At 35.2% G+C, this 15,658-nt stretch overlaps 1 protein-coding gene across 1 annotated transcript in view; it reads right to left on the bottom strand.

Annotated features, from left to right (window-relative positions):
- The window catches only part of CNBD1 (cyclic nucleotide binding domain containing 1), a 310,447-nt gene that overhangs the window by 71,760 nt on the left and 223,029 nt on the right, over nucleotides 1–15,658 (bottom strand). The window contains exon 7 of the mRNA XM_037141383.2: nucleotides 9,294–9,484. Within this exon, the coding sequence (XP_036997278.2) occupies nucleotides 9,294–9,484 (191 nt within the window). The remainder of the gene's footprint in view (nucleotides 1–9,293; nucleotides 9,485–15,658) is intronic.

Raw genomic sequence — 15,658 nt, 5'->3', positions numbered from 1 at the left:
ATCCTCCTTGTGATCTCCACTTCTGCAACTCTGTTCTTATTCTAGTTGTTTCCTTAATTTGTTTTCCTTTTTGTTTCTTTTTAGGTTAAGCTGGTAATAGTTATGAGTTTGTTTTCATTTTATTGTTCATATTTTTTATAAACTTCTTTTTCTTGGATAGGTCCCTTTAACATTTCATATAATAAGGGTTGGGTAATGATGAACTCCTTCAACTTGACCTTATGTGGGAAGCACTCTATCTGCCCTCCCATTCTAAATGATAGCTTTGATGGATAGAGTAATTCTGAATGTAGGTCCTTTCCTTCCATAACTTTGAATACTTCTTTCCAGCCTTTTCTTGCCAGTAAGGATTCTTTTGAGGGGCCTGCCAATAGTCTTATGGGAATTCTTTTATAGGTAACTGTCTCTCTTTCTCTTGCTACTTTAAAAATTTTCAGCCCTGGCTGGTGTAGCTCAGTGGATTGAGCACGGGCCTGCAAACCACATGATCGTGGTTCTATTCCCAGTCAGGGCACATGCCTGGGTTGCAAGCCAGTTCCCGGAAGGGGACTCACAAGAGGCAACCATACATTGATATTTCTCTCCTTCTCTCCTTCCCATCCTTTCTAAAGATAAATAAATAAAATCTTTAAAAAATTCTCCCCCAAAATAAAACATATTAAAAAATTCTCTACTTAGTTTTAATCTTAAGTAATGTAATTATAATGTGCCTTGGTGAATGCTTCCTTGAGTACAACTTCTTTGGGACTCTCTGGGCTTCCTGGACTTCCCGGAAGTATATTTTTTTGCCAGATTGGGGAAGTTCTCCTTCATTATTTTTTCAAATAAGCTTTCAATTTCTTGCTCTTCCTCTTCTTCTTCTGGCACCCCTATGATTCAGATGTTGAAATGTTTAAAGTTGTCCCAGAGGTTCCTAAGCCTCTTTTTTTTTTCAACTTTTTGTTTCTCCATTCTGTTCTAGTTGAATGTTTATTTTTTCCTTCTGGTCCAAACCATTGATTTGAGTCTTGCTTTCCTTCCTGTCACTGTTGGTTCCATGTACATTGTCCTTTATTTCACTTTGCATAGCCATCATTTCTTTCTCTATTTTGTGACCATACTCAACTATTTCTGTGAGCATCTTGATTACCAGTGCTTTGAACTCTGCATCTGTTAGGTTGGCTATCTCTTCATCACTTAGTTGTATTTTCCTGGAGTTTAAATCTGTTCTTTCATTTGGGCCATTTTTTTCTCTCAGAGTGCCTGCTATGTAGTAAGGGGCAGAACCTTAGGTATTCACCTAGGCGGGGCAACCCACTTCACTGGTTTGTGGTGCTATACATTGAGGAGGTGTCTGAGAAGAAACAATGCTGCTTTCTCAGCTTTTCGAAGGCTTGCATTTACTTCCTCCACCACCCACAAGCAAATTGGGCCCTTCTGGTGCTGATTCCCAAGGGGGTGAGTCTGTGTACAATTTAGAACCCTGTGGGTCTCTCCAACAAACTCTCCTGTAAAGCTGAGAGTTTCTCCTTCCATGTCAACCCTCAAATGATTGTACAGCCAGAGGCTTTGAGGCTTTATTTCCCCATGTTGGAGTTGTGGGTTGTGCAGTCTATCTCCCTTCCCAGTTGTTCCTCTTGGTTTGTCTGCACACAAATGTGGTACTGTCTGATCCTCCAGCCACTGCCTTGCTGTGAATCCTTTCCTCCATGGTTGCTTATCTCCACTCCTCCTACCAGTCTGAATGAATGTTTCTTCTTTAACTCCTTGGTTGTCAGACTTCCATATAGTTCAATTTTCTGGCAGTTCTTGTTATTTTTTGTTTTTAAATTTGTTGTTGTCAGTCTTTTGGTTGTGCAAGGAGGCAAAGTTTATCTACCTACACTTCCATCTTGGCCAGAAATCCTCACCTGCATAATTTCAAATTGTATTTAATATGTCCTTGTTCTGTGCCTTCTCTCTCTAACTGAAGTATAGTCCCTTCTTGATAAGGGTATACATGTGTATTCTACACATTCTATTAAGCATGTGAGTATCTACAAGGTTGATACTCAATTTGGTAAGTAATGAAATACAATTTTGGAGATTGTGACAAAGCTGGATAGCCTAACAAAAACTAATTGTGCATAAAAATCACCCATCAGTTAGCACTGATTGCAATACTGAATAACCATGTGAAACAAGATCCAAAGGTGGGGTGCAAGGTCATGAATTAGGTAGATACTGAAGGTGAATAACTAACTAAGCTTCCTTATAACTTAATCATCAATGAATGATATGTGAATAATTCTAATGAATTGGATTTGAAGTGAAGCATGACATGCTATGTATCTGATTTGATAGATACAGGAGCAAAAAAAGGAAGAGCTGTGACATGAATTTTAGGTAAGGAAAAGGAGAGGGAAAAACAGTGTTTCCTTATCATATATAAGAATTGCCTCCCATGGTTATGGATCCTGAAGGCAGACTCCATAGGCAGAGGTTCTCAAGTGGGAAACAAGATGAAATACTTAACTCCTGACACACTGAGTGAGATCATTACTGAGATAGACCAATTGCATGTACCCAAACTGGGAAATCGCCTCTCAGTAGACACAGATTTGGTGGCAGTGTTTCAGGATATTCAGCAGGGTATACACTGACTTCAGACTAGAAACCATGGTAGAAGTTGGGAAAGAATTCATTATCCTACAGTGTGTAGCAATATTCTTAATAACTGTGCTTGATTTGCTTCAATTATAATAATAACCAAAATAATACACTATTATTTATGAAATTCATATCCTGTGCCAAAAACATGGTTGCATTTTCTTTCTTATGTAAACTTCACAAAATTTTCTATGGCAGGTACTTTGACTATTCCAATTTTACAGATGAAGCAATTAAGTAAGTTGTACAATGGAGCACAGTTAGAAAGTGGACACACAAAGAAAGCTTGTGTTAAATGCTGGTCTCCAAGAGCTATGCCACACTATGGGCCTATGACACACATCTGCACTAGAATAAAAATGCTCTTTGATTTCATATATAAATCAATATCAAGAAAAACAAAGACAAAAACCCTTTCCATATATCTGTTCTGCACTATCATGTTCCCACCATGGAGTAAATGCAGCAGATATCTGTACTCTACCCATTTTCACTCAGAAATGTACTTATCTCATTAAAAAATGAACTTGATCCTCAGATTGTATGTTTCTTATTTATGTTCACTATGCACAGATGATGCTCCCTTTTTAACAAAATTGTTAGAGGGTAAAATTGAAGAGTGAAGATGTCATTGTTTTTTTTTCTTTTTTGTAGTTTGGTTCTCTGATACAGCACAATAAAAAATCAAATGAGAGCAAGAAGCTAAGTAGATGAAAAAAACCCTTGATTTTTTGTGAAAAAAGCACACATAAATTCTTCTATGCACAAATCTTTGGGAGTAGTAATGTTTTCACCTTTAAAAGTCCCATTAAATAAATATATAGAAAGTTCAGTTACTAAAATTAAACAAAGAGCAACATGTTCTATTAATATAATTCTTTATATATGGGACTATGTCAGCAATCATAATATAATTTTTACTAATCTAACATAAATTTAGTGAAGAGTCACAGACTTGTCATTCAGCAGAGTTAAGAACAAATTCTGTAGAGTTTCTGACAGTTAAAAATGTCTGCCTTCATTTCTATTCTTTAAAAAATATATTCTATCAGAATTACAAAAAAATTGGAGCCATAATCTTCCTGCTAGCCAGCTTGCAATAAAATTCCATCACTGTAGTACTGATAGCCTCTGACATGCTGTACTAGTACAACTGATACAAGTTTTAATGGTGGTGAACAGGGATGGGCTATTGGCAGAAAAGAATAGCAACAATATTGAAAGCAACAATACCTCAGACTTTTGAGATGTTGTGGGATAATTACAACAATCATAGAGTAGAATGACTGTTGCTGAGAGATATCAAGACATTGAGGAAAGAATAAAAGGTTGAGGAAAATCAATCATCAGCTTAAGGTGAAAAATGGAATCCAAGGTTGCCAGCACAAGACATTAAGAAAGATTCTTCTACCATTTGAAGACAGAAAAATCTAAGGACTGGGCCTAGTACTTAATTTTAAGGATAGCATAGCTCCAGATAATGAGCCCTGAAACTTGAGGTAGTGATTTTTAAAATCTGGGAACATGAAGTGTCACTATAGCCATCTGTTACACTGAGGAAACATGGAGGACACACCAAAAACAATGAAGTTTTGTCCCAGGTCTCATTAAAAGTGGTTTCACTAGGTCACTAGACACAACTTGTGGCAACTTCCATGAGCCATAAATGAATAATTTGAATGGATAGATGGCAGAGCTCTCACATGGTCTCTTGGTCTTTGTGGTAAGAGTATCATATCAGCAAGGGATATGAGGCGGAAACCTCTGAAATTCTTTTTTCCTGCACCTCAGCCAAGACAGGAAATCAAAACAGCATGACAGACATCAACAAGATGACTGACCAAGAGATCCCACTCAGACTTGCCCCAACAAAACAGTAATTTAGCAATAATCTGTAAACTAAAATAGATGTGGGAGAATATTGGAGTTCAATTAAGAAGCTTCAATATCCCAATGAAGCATAAAAATTGAGAATGGCCACATAGAAAAATAAAGGAAGCATTTTACCTCTGTCATCCCATTCCCCAGGCCAACACAGTTCAGTGACATGAAGAATCTTCTGTCTTGTGAGTTTTTCAATGGGTGTAAAGAATAGAATGACCATGGCAGCCTTCACCACTGAGGACCCCAGCACTTCAGCAACTGAGTACACCATGACTCTCTTCACTGAGGACTACCACAGTCTTGGCTAATACGAACTCCAGCTGACAGAGAAAGCAGAGTCCATATTCATGGGCTTCCTTGGAATGGATCATGTGCACCCCAGAGATGGCACCAGCAAGGTCCCTGAGCCCTGGTTCATGCTCATCCCAGACTCAGAACCACTACCACTAATGCATCCTACCTAGAGTAGAGACAGAGAAAGAAACAAAAAGCATACTTAAGGAAATAATGCCACCAAATTTCCCAAACACAGAGAAGAAAATAAACATGTCTGTTTCGTCAACAGAAACATTTCAGGACAGAAGGGAATGTGTGAAATATTCAAGGTAAAGAAAAGCAAGGACCTAAAACCAAGGAGAATTAAGAAACTTCCTAAATAAAAAAAAAAAGGTGAAGGAATTTGTGAACACCAGATCAATACAGCAACAAATGTTGAAGGTCTAGCTTTAAGATAAAGAAGAAGAAAAAGAGAAAAAGAGGAAAATAGTCTAACAATAAAAGGACACTAAATACATATCTATCAAGAATCACCTGAAATATAAAAGGCTGAAATTCCCCAACCAAAAGACATAAGGTAGTTGAATGGGTAAGAAAACAAGACCCACATACATGCTGCCTCCAAGAAACCTACCTCAGATCAAACTATATACACAAAGTAAAGGGATGAGAAAAGATATTTCCTGCAAATGGAAAGGAAAAAAAAGTTGGTATAGCAATACTTATATATTACGAAATACACTTTGAAACATAGGCTATTACTATAGTAATACAAAAGTAAGAAACAAAGAAGTATACTACATAATGATAAAGGCAACAATCCAACAAGAGGATATAACCCAAGTTGAACATTTATGCACCCAATAAATGGTGCATAAATGAACAGGAGCACCTAATTATGAGAAGAAAACCTTGATAGACAGAAAGGGACAGTTGGACAGAAAGAGTTATAATTGGGGATTTTAACACGCCATTCACTTCATTGGATAGATCTTCCAGGCAGAATATCAAGAGAAAGCCTTAAACAACACATTTAATCAAATAGATTTAATTGATATCCTCAGGGCATTTCACACTAAAGCATAAGAATATACATTTAAAAGTACACAGAGAACATTTTCTAGGATAGATCAGATTTTAAGGCACAAAACAATTCTTCATAAATTTAAGAAGAGCAAATACATATCAAGGTTCTTCTCTGACCACAAGGCTATGAAACTATAAATCAATCAGAAAAAGAACACTGAAAAACATGTAAAGACATGGAAGCTAAATAACATGTTATTAAACAATAAATGGTTCAACAAGATCCAAGAAAGAAAAACAAAGATCCCTTGACACAAACAAAAATGAATAAACAATTGAAAATCTGTGGGACACTGGGAAAGCAATCCTAAAATGAAAATTCATAGCATTATAGGCCTATCTCACAAAACAAGAAAAAGCTTAAATGAACAATTAAACTTAAAGGAACTTGAAAAAGAGCAATAAACAAAGCCCAAAGGGAGTAGAGTGAAGAAAATTGCACTGGGTGGAGGAAGGCAAAGGGGGGAAATTGGGAAAACAGTAATAGAATAACAATAAAAAGTAAATAAATTTTTAAAAGACTCAAGTAATGAAAATAATAAAATTTTACTGATATGCAATGAAATTTAAAACAATAAAAGTCAATAAATAAAATAAAATATTCATACTATCAAAAGAGATTCAAAGCAAACCCTATCAAAATTTCAGTGGCATAATTTACAGTAATAGAAATAAATAATTCTTCCCTGACTGCTGTGGTTCAGTGGATTGAGCACTGGCTTGTAAACCTAAAGGCCACCAGTTCAATTCCCATTCAGGGCACATGCCTGGGTTTTGGGCCAGGTCCTGCAACCAATGATATTTCTGTCACACACTGATGTGTTTGTTGCTCTCTTTGCTGTCCCTTCCTTTTCCTTTAAGAAATTAAAAAAAAAAAAAACAATTCTAAAACATTATGAAATCATGGAAGAGACCCTGAATAGCCAAAATAATCTTAAAAAAGAACAAAGCTGGAAGTATCACACTTCCTGATTGCAAAATGTCATCTTGGATTACTAAACAAAGGGTTATGTTCTCAGAAATGTGTTGTTAGCTGACTTAGTCATTATATGAATATCATGGAAGGCACTTACACAGAATTAAATGGTGCAATCTATGACACACCTGCGGTGTATTATTTTGGCTATCCAATGTCTTTTGTGATTCTGCAGTGCTAAATAATTAGCTTTAATTGGTTTCTTTGACTCTTCCTCTTTGAATATCTTGACCACCCAAAATCTAAAACTACATTTTTAGCCACAATTCTAGGCAAAGTAGATCTGAACCCAAAGATCCAGAAATATAATAAACTTTTATTCTTTGATCATCTGGTGGTCTTGAAATATTACCTATTAGCAAGACTTTCTCCAAGACTTTCTGAATGTAATAGAATCAACTTTTTTTAACCATGTTCAACTAATTAATTAATTTTACTGCAATCTTTACTGTATATTTTCCATGGCCATTTAGTCATGTTATACTTCCCTCATCACAACAATCACTACACTGTTGTCCATGTACACGAGTCTTTTTTCCTTTTTGCTCAATCCTTCCATCTCCTAACTTCATCCCATAACCTCTCATCCTGTTCTCGACTTATGAGTCTGTCCCCATTTTCCTATTTTGGTTAGTTCATTAGATTCCACATATGAATGAAATAATATGGTTTTTGTCTTTATCTGACTGGTTTATTTCACTTAGAATAGTGTACTTCAAGTCCAACCATACTGTTGCAAAGGGGAAATTTTTCTTCTTTTTTATGGCTGAGTAGTATTCCATTGTGTAAATGTCCCGTAGTTGTTTTATCCACTCATCTATTGATGGACACTTGGACTACTTCCATATCTTGGTGATTGTAAACAATAATGCAATAAACACAGGAGTGATTATGCTCTTTTGAATTAGTGTTTTGGGTTCTTTCAAATATATTCCCAGAAGTGGGATCACTGGGCCAAAAAGCAGATACATTTTTAATTTTTTAAGGTACCTCCATACTGCTTTTCACAGTGGCTGCACCAGTCTGCATTCCCATTGAGTGCAAAATGGTTCCCCTTTCTCCACATTCTCATCAGCATTTTTGTTGGTTGATTTATTGATGATAACCATTCTGACAAGTGTGAGATGATATCTCATTGTGGTTTTTACTTGCATTTCTCTGGTGATCAGTGACATTGAGCATCCTTTCATATGTCTATTGGCCATCTGTATGTCCCCATTGGAGAAGTGTCTATTCAGGTCCTTTGCCCATTTTTAAATTGGGTAATTTGGTTTTTTGGTGTTGACTTTTGTAAGTTCTTTATAAATTTTTTACATAAACCCTTTATCAGATGTATCACTGAATATGTCTCCTTTCTGTTGGTTGTCTCTTGTATTGTTTTTGATTATTTCCTTTGCTATGCAAAAACTTTTTTAAAAGATTTTATTTATTTTATAGAGAGGGAAAGAGAGAGAGAAAAAGAGAGGGAAACATCAACGTGTGGTTGCGTCTCATGTGGGCCCCATTGGGGACCTGGCCTGCAACCCAGGCATGAACCCTGACTGGGAATTGAACTGGTGACCCTTTGGTTTGCAGTCTGCACTCAGTCCACTGAGCTACACCATCCAGGGCTGCAAAAACTTTTTAGTTTGATGACCTAGGCATTACTCTTGAGATAAACAAACTCAGCCCACATTCATAATTTGATTTAAAAGGCCTCTCATGATCTGTTCCCTGCCCTCCCCCTAGTCACCTGTTCCCTTTCCCTCATTTTTCTCCTTCCTCATTCAGTGGTTAAAACACACTGGTCTTATCCCCATTGTCAATTATTTCACAAACCCCTTCCAGTGGGAAGTATGCTGTTGCAAGCATCTGATATTAAATTTTTTAACAAATTTCAACATTAATAGCATAATTTTTATTTTTAACAGATATATTGTCATCCCTGGCTAGGTGACCCATTTGTTTGGGATGTCATCCCATGCACCAAGGGCTTGCAGGTTCGATCCCTGGTCAGGGCACGTATGGGAGGCAACTGATCTCTCTCTTTCTCTCTCTTCCCCCCCCACACTTCTCCCTCCCTCCCTCTCTAAAGTCAATAGTCATATCCTTGGGTGCAGACTGAAAGCAACCAGAGGGGAGATGGGAGGTGGACAATCATGGAAAGAAGGGGAAAGGACTGGAAAAAGAACATGTATTAATGTCCCAGGGACATGGACAATAGTGTGGAAGTTGACTGTGGGAGCAGGGGTTGGGATGCACAGAGGAAGGCAAAGCGGGAAAATTTGAGACAACTGTAATAGAATTACAATAAAAATCATTTCAAAAAAAGAAAAAATTATAAAAGATGTATTATCTTAACTATTTTATGACTTACTGAAGAAATGTGAATTTATCTGGAAGAGATCAAATTTTGCAATAGTGATAGTGTTGCCTATGGAAAAAAAACACATTCATTTCTTACCATGAGGTCACATACAGGCATGTGCATCTCAGCAAGCACAGTGTTTTCTAAGTCATCACTGGAAACAAGGCTATGAAATCTCTGAGGAATGAAGGAGGCTGACCCATTTTCTTCAAACAAATTTTCATATACCTGTGTTCGAGGTCGAGCTAGGCCTTTTAGTATTACATAAAATCCATCATTTCCAACAACTGAAACCAAAAAAATGAGAGAGAGAGATTGTGTAGACTTTATTTCTCAGGCTTTTTAAAAATAGATATGATGACCACACATATCACACTGGCTTCACTTTCAACAGATCCCTCTATACAATGACAATACCTTTAATGCTACACTCAGACATTCACAAATAATTTACTCAAATAACAAGAAGCACAAAGTCATGTCTTTTCTGATATTATAGTAATCAACCCTCTTAATGGAACTGAGACATTCCAGGAAGGAACCATAGTAACAATTATGACATAGATTTAATACATTATGACAAAATTATGGTACATTATAATACATTATGGTAAAATGTTTACCTTGTCCTCAAAAAGCCATTTTGCATATTTTATATTAGTTACAATGTATACCTACTATTAATTTTCCTTTATCTTTGGAAGGGAGATCATTACAAGGAAGGGGAGGAGTTTTTTTTCCTCATTATTTCTCCTATTCCCCATTGTAACTCTCCACAGTCGGTCATGTAAATCCCAGTTCCTCAAGTTCAGCTATGTGCCTTGGAGGTCTGGCAGGTTTGTTCATTTGTGAGCACTTGAAATGCAGCTTAAATTACTTGTATTCCTTCTGAAGACTGTCTTATGGGAGAGAAAGGTTTGGGAACAGGTTGCTGTCTCTCCATTGTTCATGTCTACATTACAGGATTAGAGCAAGCAATTTGATTGCTGTGAGATCTTTTCACAGCAAAGCTTTAAACTTTGCTTATTAACATGCTATAAATAGAAACTTTAAATAATTTATTTAACAATGGTGTTTTTAAAAGTATTTTATTGTTCAATTACAGTTGTCTGCATTTTCTCCCCCACCATCCCCCCACCCAGCCAAATCCACCTCCCTCCCTTGCTTCCACCCTCCCCCTTGTTTTTTTTTTAGTGCCAACTGCTTGTCTTTTCTGCTTTCTTCTAAACTGACTGAAGTTTTAAACACTTATTTAAAATAAAAAAGAAAACAGAAGAGCAACTGCTTCTGGCAGATGGTCAGAGGTAGACCAGAGAAAAGCATGGAGGTGACTCTCTGAGGTGAAACTGAAGCTCTACCTTAATAGGGATTGGGTTACAGTATTTGTCAAAACTCATCAAGCAATATATTTCAGGAACAAATATAACACATTACTATATGTAAAATGGACCTTAAAAAATAAAGGACCAGAAGCAAATATTAAATTCAAGGTGTGAGCACTGAAGTGTTTAAGAGTGACACTTTCTCACACTATGGTTATATAAAGAGAATGAAACATTATACAAACTTAGTGGGGGGAATTGTAGGAAGAAAATGTGCTACTACAAGACAATAAGAAACTTGTTTTACCTCTTTCTGTGTATTGAGCCAGACACTATTCTAAATGTATTACATACACTAACACTTTGTATCCTCTTAGCAATCCTATATAGCAGGTACAAAGACTGTTCCAATATCACAACTGTGCAAACTGAAGGTACTGAGAAAGTAAACATTCTGCCCTGACTCAAAGACAGCAGCAGTATTTAAACACAATCAGCCACAGCTTCCTGACTATGCTAGCCTATGGGTGAGCCTAACATCTATTACTTCCCTCCTTCTCCTTCCCCACCAGCCTCCTCCTTCTTTACCTCCCTTCCATTCCTTTACCTCCTCCCCCCTCTCCTTTCTCTCAATATATATTTGACAGCAATGTGGTTTCAATTATTGTACAGTGAAACACTATATGTGACCTAGTCAAAGATCATGTTTCATTTTAAGTGGAAAGTATATATTAAAAGAAATATATGTTCATTTACAATGTTAACAAATAAAAGTCAATAGAATACATGTTTATGGTATAAACATTAACAAAAAGAAGACTGGGAAGAGATTTGGTAGTATAATTTGTTAGAAAATAGAATGTGATTTAAATGTAGTTCATCAAAAAGGATGCTGTTAATTAAAGAGCAAAATAATAGTTCTTAAATAGATTTACATCTACAACTTTTCCTAGATTTTTTTCCATAAGGTTAATGATCTTACAATCTTAATATGTGTGTTGATAGGCTATTCCTAAAAAAATGCTCATTAAGAAACAAACTTTCTATTGATTTCCAAAAATATGAACATATCTGTTCCTGGCATCAAAATATGTTAAACTTTCCATGAAGAGCAAGCATTACACACTGAACACCCATTATTGCCCATAGGTGCAAGGTGCTCTAAGGTGCTCTATTGTTCAAGGTGCTCTAAGGCTAATTCTTTTAATAATCCAGGTTGTCATTTATCATTAATCCATTTTTCATATGGAGAAATTAAGACTTGATAATTAAGTAATATCAAAAGTCACAAAGAACATTAATTTCTGCAGGTTTTCAAGTATATTTCAATATCCGAAAGATACACATACATGCAAACACAAAAAAACACATACATATATAGGAGTATGCATGCAGTGCATTATATGTATATTTATGTACTATATATGTGTATGCACATATAGTATGTCTAAAATAAAATGTATACATATGTGTATATACATAGAAGACAGTTTTTTAAAAGATTTTATTTATTTATTTTTAGAGAGAGGGGAAAGAGGGAAAAATGTGTGGTTGTCTCTCATGTGCCCCCTATTGGGGACCTGGCCAAACATGTTTGTGAATTCCCTGCTAGGGATGGGCACAGGACCTTCAACAGAAATCAACCATTCTAAATTATTTAAATGTTTCCAAGAGTTATAATTGGGTGACTAAGGTCATATCACCTGGATAGTTCTTACTTAGCCTACAAATTGAGTGTGTATGTGCTCTACCTACCAGGGGGATGCTCCTGCTCTTCTGCCCTTCGTCCTCCTTTTGTGCAACCTAACTGCTGCCCTCTTCAGGGCTCTGTCCTTACAGGATCTATCTTGCACTCTGCATTCTGCCCAGCAACCACAACCTTGTGAGTAAGGATCTCTGATTTTGTCCTCCTATCTCCAACACATCACGTCAACTAAATTATTTTAGGCATTTAGCAAATAGTTGAATGAATGAAAGCTTAATACTACTTCTGTAGTATTTCTATCCAAAGAACCTCATAAAACATCTGGAGGAAAAAAAGTTTTTTCACTTAGAATTCTGTCCTCTGAAAAATGAGAAAAAACTTCTGATGACCTATTTTCTGCTCAAGTGGAAACCTAGGAAAATACAAGAAAGTTACATGAATTTTTAGATAGATGATTTAATTCATGGAAACCCCACTGTAAAATTTTAATGACCCCAGAGATAACATAAGAGAAGCAATGAGTGGCCTTCTCAGAGCTTTTGTGATTTTAAGATATATTTGGAGATGGGGTTTGTTCTTGGGGACAATTTTTCCTCTATCTACCTACCAGGAATAATTATTTTAAGGCACAAGCCTAATAACCTTATTTAGAATATTTGTATAGTGTGTGGAAGAGAAAACACATGTAAAACATCATATTTACTTTAAGGTTTCTAAGAAACCAAATAAATAAATATTACTACAGAGCTAATTGGAAGGGATGAAAAGAAATTTATTTCACCTAATTTTTGGCTCAGACCTTCAATTGAAATAGCCTCTCAATATTGACACTTTCTTTAAAATATTTCTAGATGTTTCACAAAGGCAGAAGTTATAATTTTATAAATTGTTGGTGTTTTTTTTTATTTTAAATTATTTATTTATTTATTTATCTTTGGAGGGGAAGGAAAGAGGGATAGAAATGACAATGTATGGTTGCCTCCAGTGCGTCCCCTGCTGGGAACTGGCCTGCAGGGAACTGGCTTGCAACCCAGCCATGTGCCCCAACTGGAAATCGAACCTCGATCCTCTGGTTTGCAGGCCTGCACTCAATCCACTGAGCTACACCAGCTGGGGCTTGGTGATTGTTTTTAATGGCCTTAAAACCTATTACTTCAAAAATTTTTACTTAGTCTTTCTAAGAAATATTGTTAAGAAAATTTATTTCAAAATTGTTTACTCATGTTCATACCATGCATATTCAGATCAAGGCCTTTGACCTTTTTCAGTAAAAGATATCATTGACTCATTGATACTCTTGCTATCTGAAATGAGTTATAATAAATAAGTTTACAAAAATACATGCATTGTTGCTTTAAATTTTAGAGATGAAATAGAATGAAGAAAAATTAGGTGATAAAAAAGATACAGGCAAGAATAATTTTTAAAAATATTTTATTTATTTATTTATTTATTTATTTATTTATTTATTTATTTATTTATTTATTTATTTATTTTTAGAGAAAGGGGATAGGAAGGAGAAAGAGTGGGGGAGAAACATCAGTGTGTTGTTGCCTCTCATGTGTCCCCTACTGGGGACCTGGCCCACAACCCAAGCATGTACCCTGACTGGGAATTGAACCGGTAACCCTTTTCTTCACAGGCCAGAAATCAATTCATGGAGCCACACCAGTCAGGGCAGGCGAGAATAAATTTTTGAAAAAATTGTGTGAATTTTTATTTATTTTCTGGGATATAGTATTGGGTAAGCAGACAATTTTTGCTCCAATTGCCCTAATTTAAATAATTTAAATGTTTAAAATTTCTGTCAAAATAATACCATACATATTTTAAGTCAAGTAATTTTTAAGAGCTTATAAAATGTCCTAAACTATTTAGTATGTCATACAAAATGAAAATTTTCACCACATACCTGACTTGCCTAGAAGTCTCAGAAACACTGAATATATTTCTCCCAGACATTCACAAAAAAGAAAACGAAGTGTAAACACAATTAAATTTTTCACAAAGCATATTATTAAAATACAGGGCATAAGAGACTATTTCTAAGGACTTAAAATAATTTCTATATGACAGGATCAAAAAAAATAAAACCTGGGAGCCAGGGTCTTTATTTATGGTAAGACTAAATATTTGATTACTTCTCTTGCAAAATCATATTATTTGAATTATGGTTAGCATATATGGAAGAGATGTTCACTACATTTTTTTGTGATATTTACCTACTGTGTTTTTACAATATGTTAAAATAAATTTATACCACAGCAGAAAATAAAGTCTATGCAGGTTTTTTAAATGTTAAAAATTTAGTAGCATAAAAAATTGAGTATTAAAATAAATTTAAAATCATATCAAAATGAGGAACTATAGTTATCATTTTGAAATATAACCTCAAAAGTTGGAAGAAAATGAAATAAAATGAACAAATAGAAGAGAATTAATGCTGTGAAACTTAATGGACTTCAGATAAACAGTGAAGGTGATATAGGTACCAAAAGAAAAAAAAAACCTTACATAAATTATTTCATGTGAATATTTCAACATTAATATAAAGGGAGGTACTAATAAAATTTTGTTGGAGACTCTAATTTCAGGTTAGCCATTAAACTGTATTCTCAAGCAAGATTATTATTTTAGCTTTAATGAACTTTAGGTTGCCAAGCATAAAAATGTCCCCTGCCCAGGACATAAAAACTCTTGAGATCACTTTAATTAAATAAACGATATATCTATGGGCATACAGAAATAGGCTACTATATGCCATATACATTCTACATACTATTTTTATTATAGTAATCATGTTCTAGTATCATTTTCAGTTAAACTACAGATATGTATATGTTATTCAGTACTTCAAATCACAATATTTTTATCCCTGTTAATATTTTATTGTTTAAGAAAACTGAATGAGAGGCTTAGTAAGTACTGGTAAGTTTAGAAAGCTGCCTTAAATAATAAAATTCCAAAGAACCTATGGCCAGAAAAGATAGAAGGTGTCAACAGCTGTTGAAATTGCAGGTGAGAAACCAAAACCTCAGCAGCAGTATGAAAGTCAGCAGCCAGACTATGAGGGAATAATTTCAACAACAGCAGAGGAAGGAAATGCATGTATAAGTAAAGACACAAGAATGAACTCCAAATAAATAAAATATTTAAATGCAAGACTCAAAACCATAAAAACCCCAAAAGAAAACATGGGCAATAAAATCTTGGACATTTCTCTTAGCAGTGTTTTTCTGATATATCTTCTCAGGCAAATAAAACAAAGGGAAAAAATGAGACTATATCAAATTAAAAAGTTTTGCACAGCACAGGGAAATATCAACAAAATGAAAAGGGAACCCACTGAATGGAAGGACATATTTTCCAATGATACATCTGATAAGGGGTTCATATCCAAAATTTATAAAGAACTTTTATAAAATTTAACACCA

The sequence above is a fragment of the Artibeus jamaicensis genome, unplaced genomic scaffold (assembly GCF_021234435.1).
Source record: "Artibeus jamaicensis isolate MK-2021 breed Jamaican fruit bat unplaced genomic scaffold, CSHL_Jam_final scaffold_916, whole genome shotgun sequence".
Taxonomy (NCBI): domain Eukaryota; kingdom Metazoa; phylum Chordata; class Mammalia; order Chiroptera; family Phyllostomidae; genus Artibeus; species Artibeus jamaicensis.
Note: the sequence above shows the minus strand (reverse complement) of the source record. Positions and strands in the feature narration are given on the sequence as shown.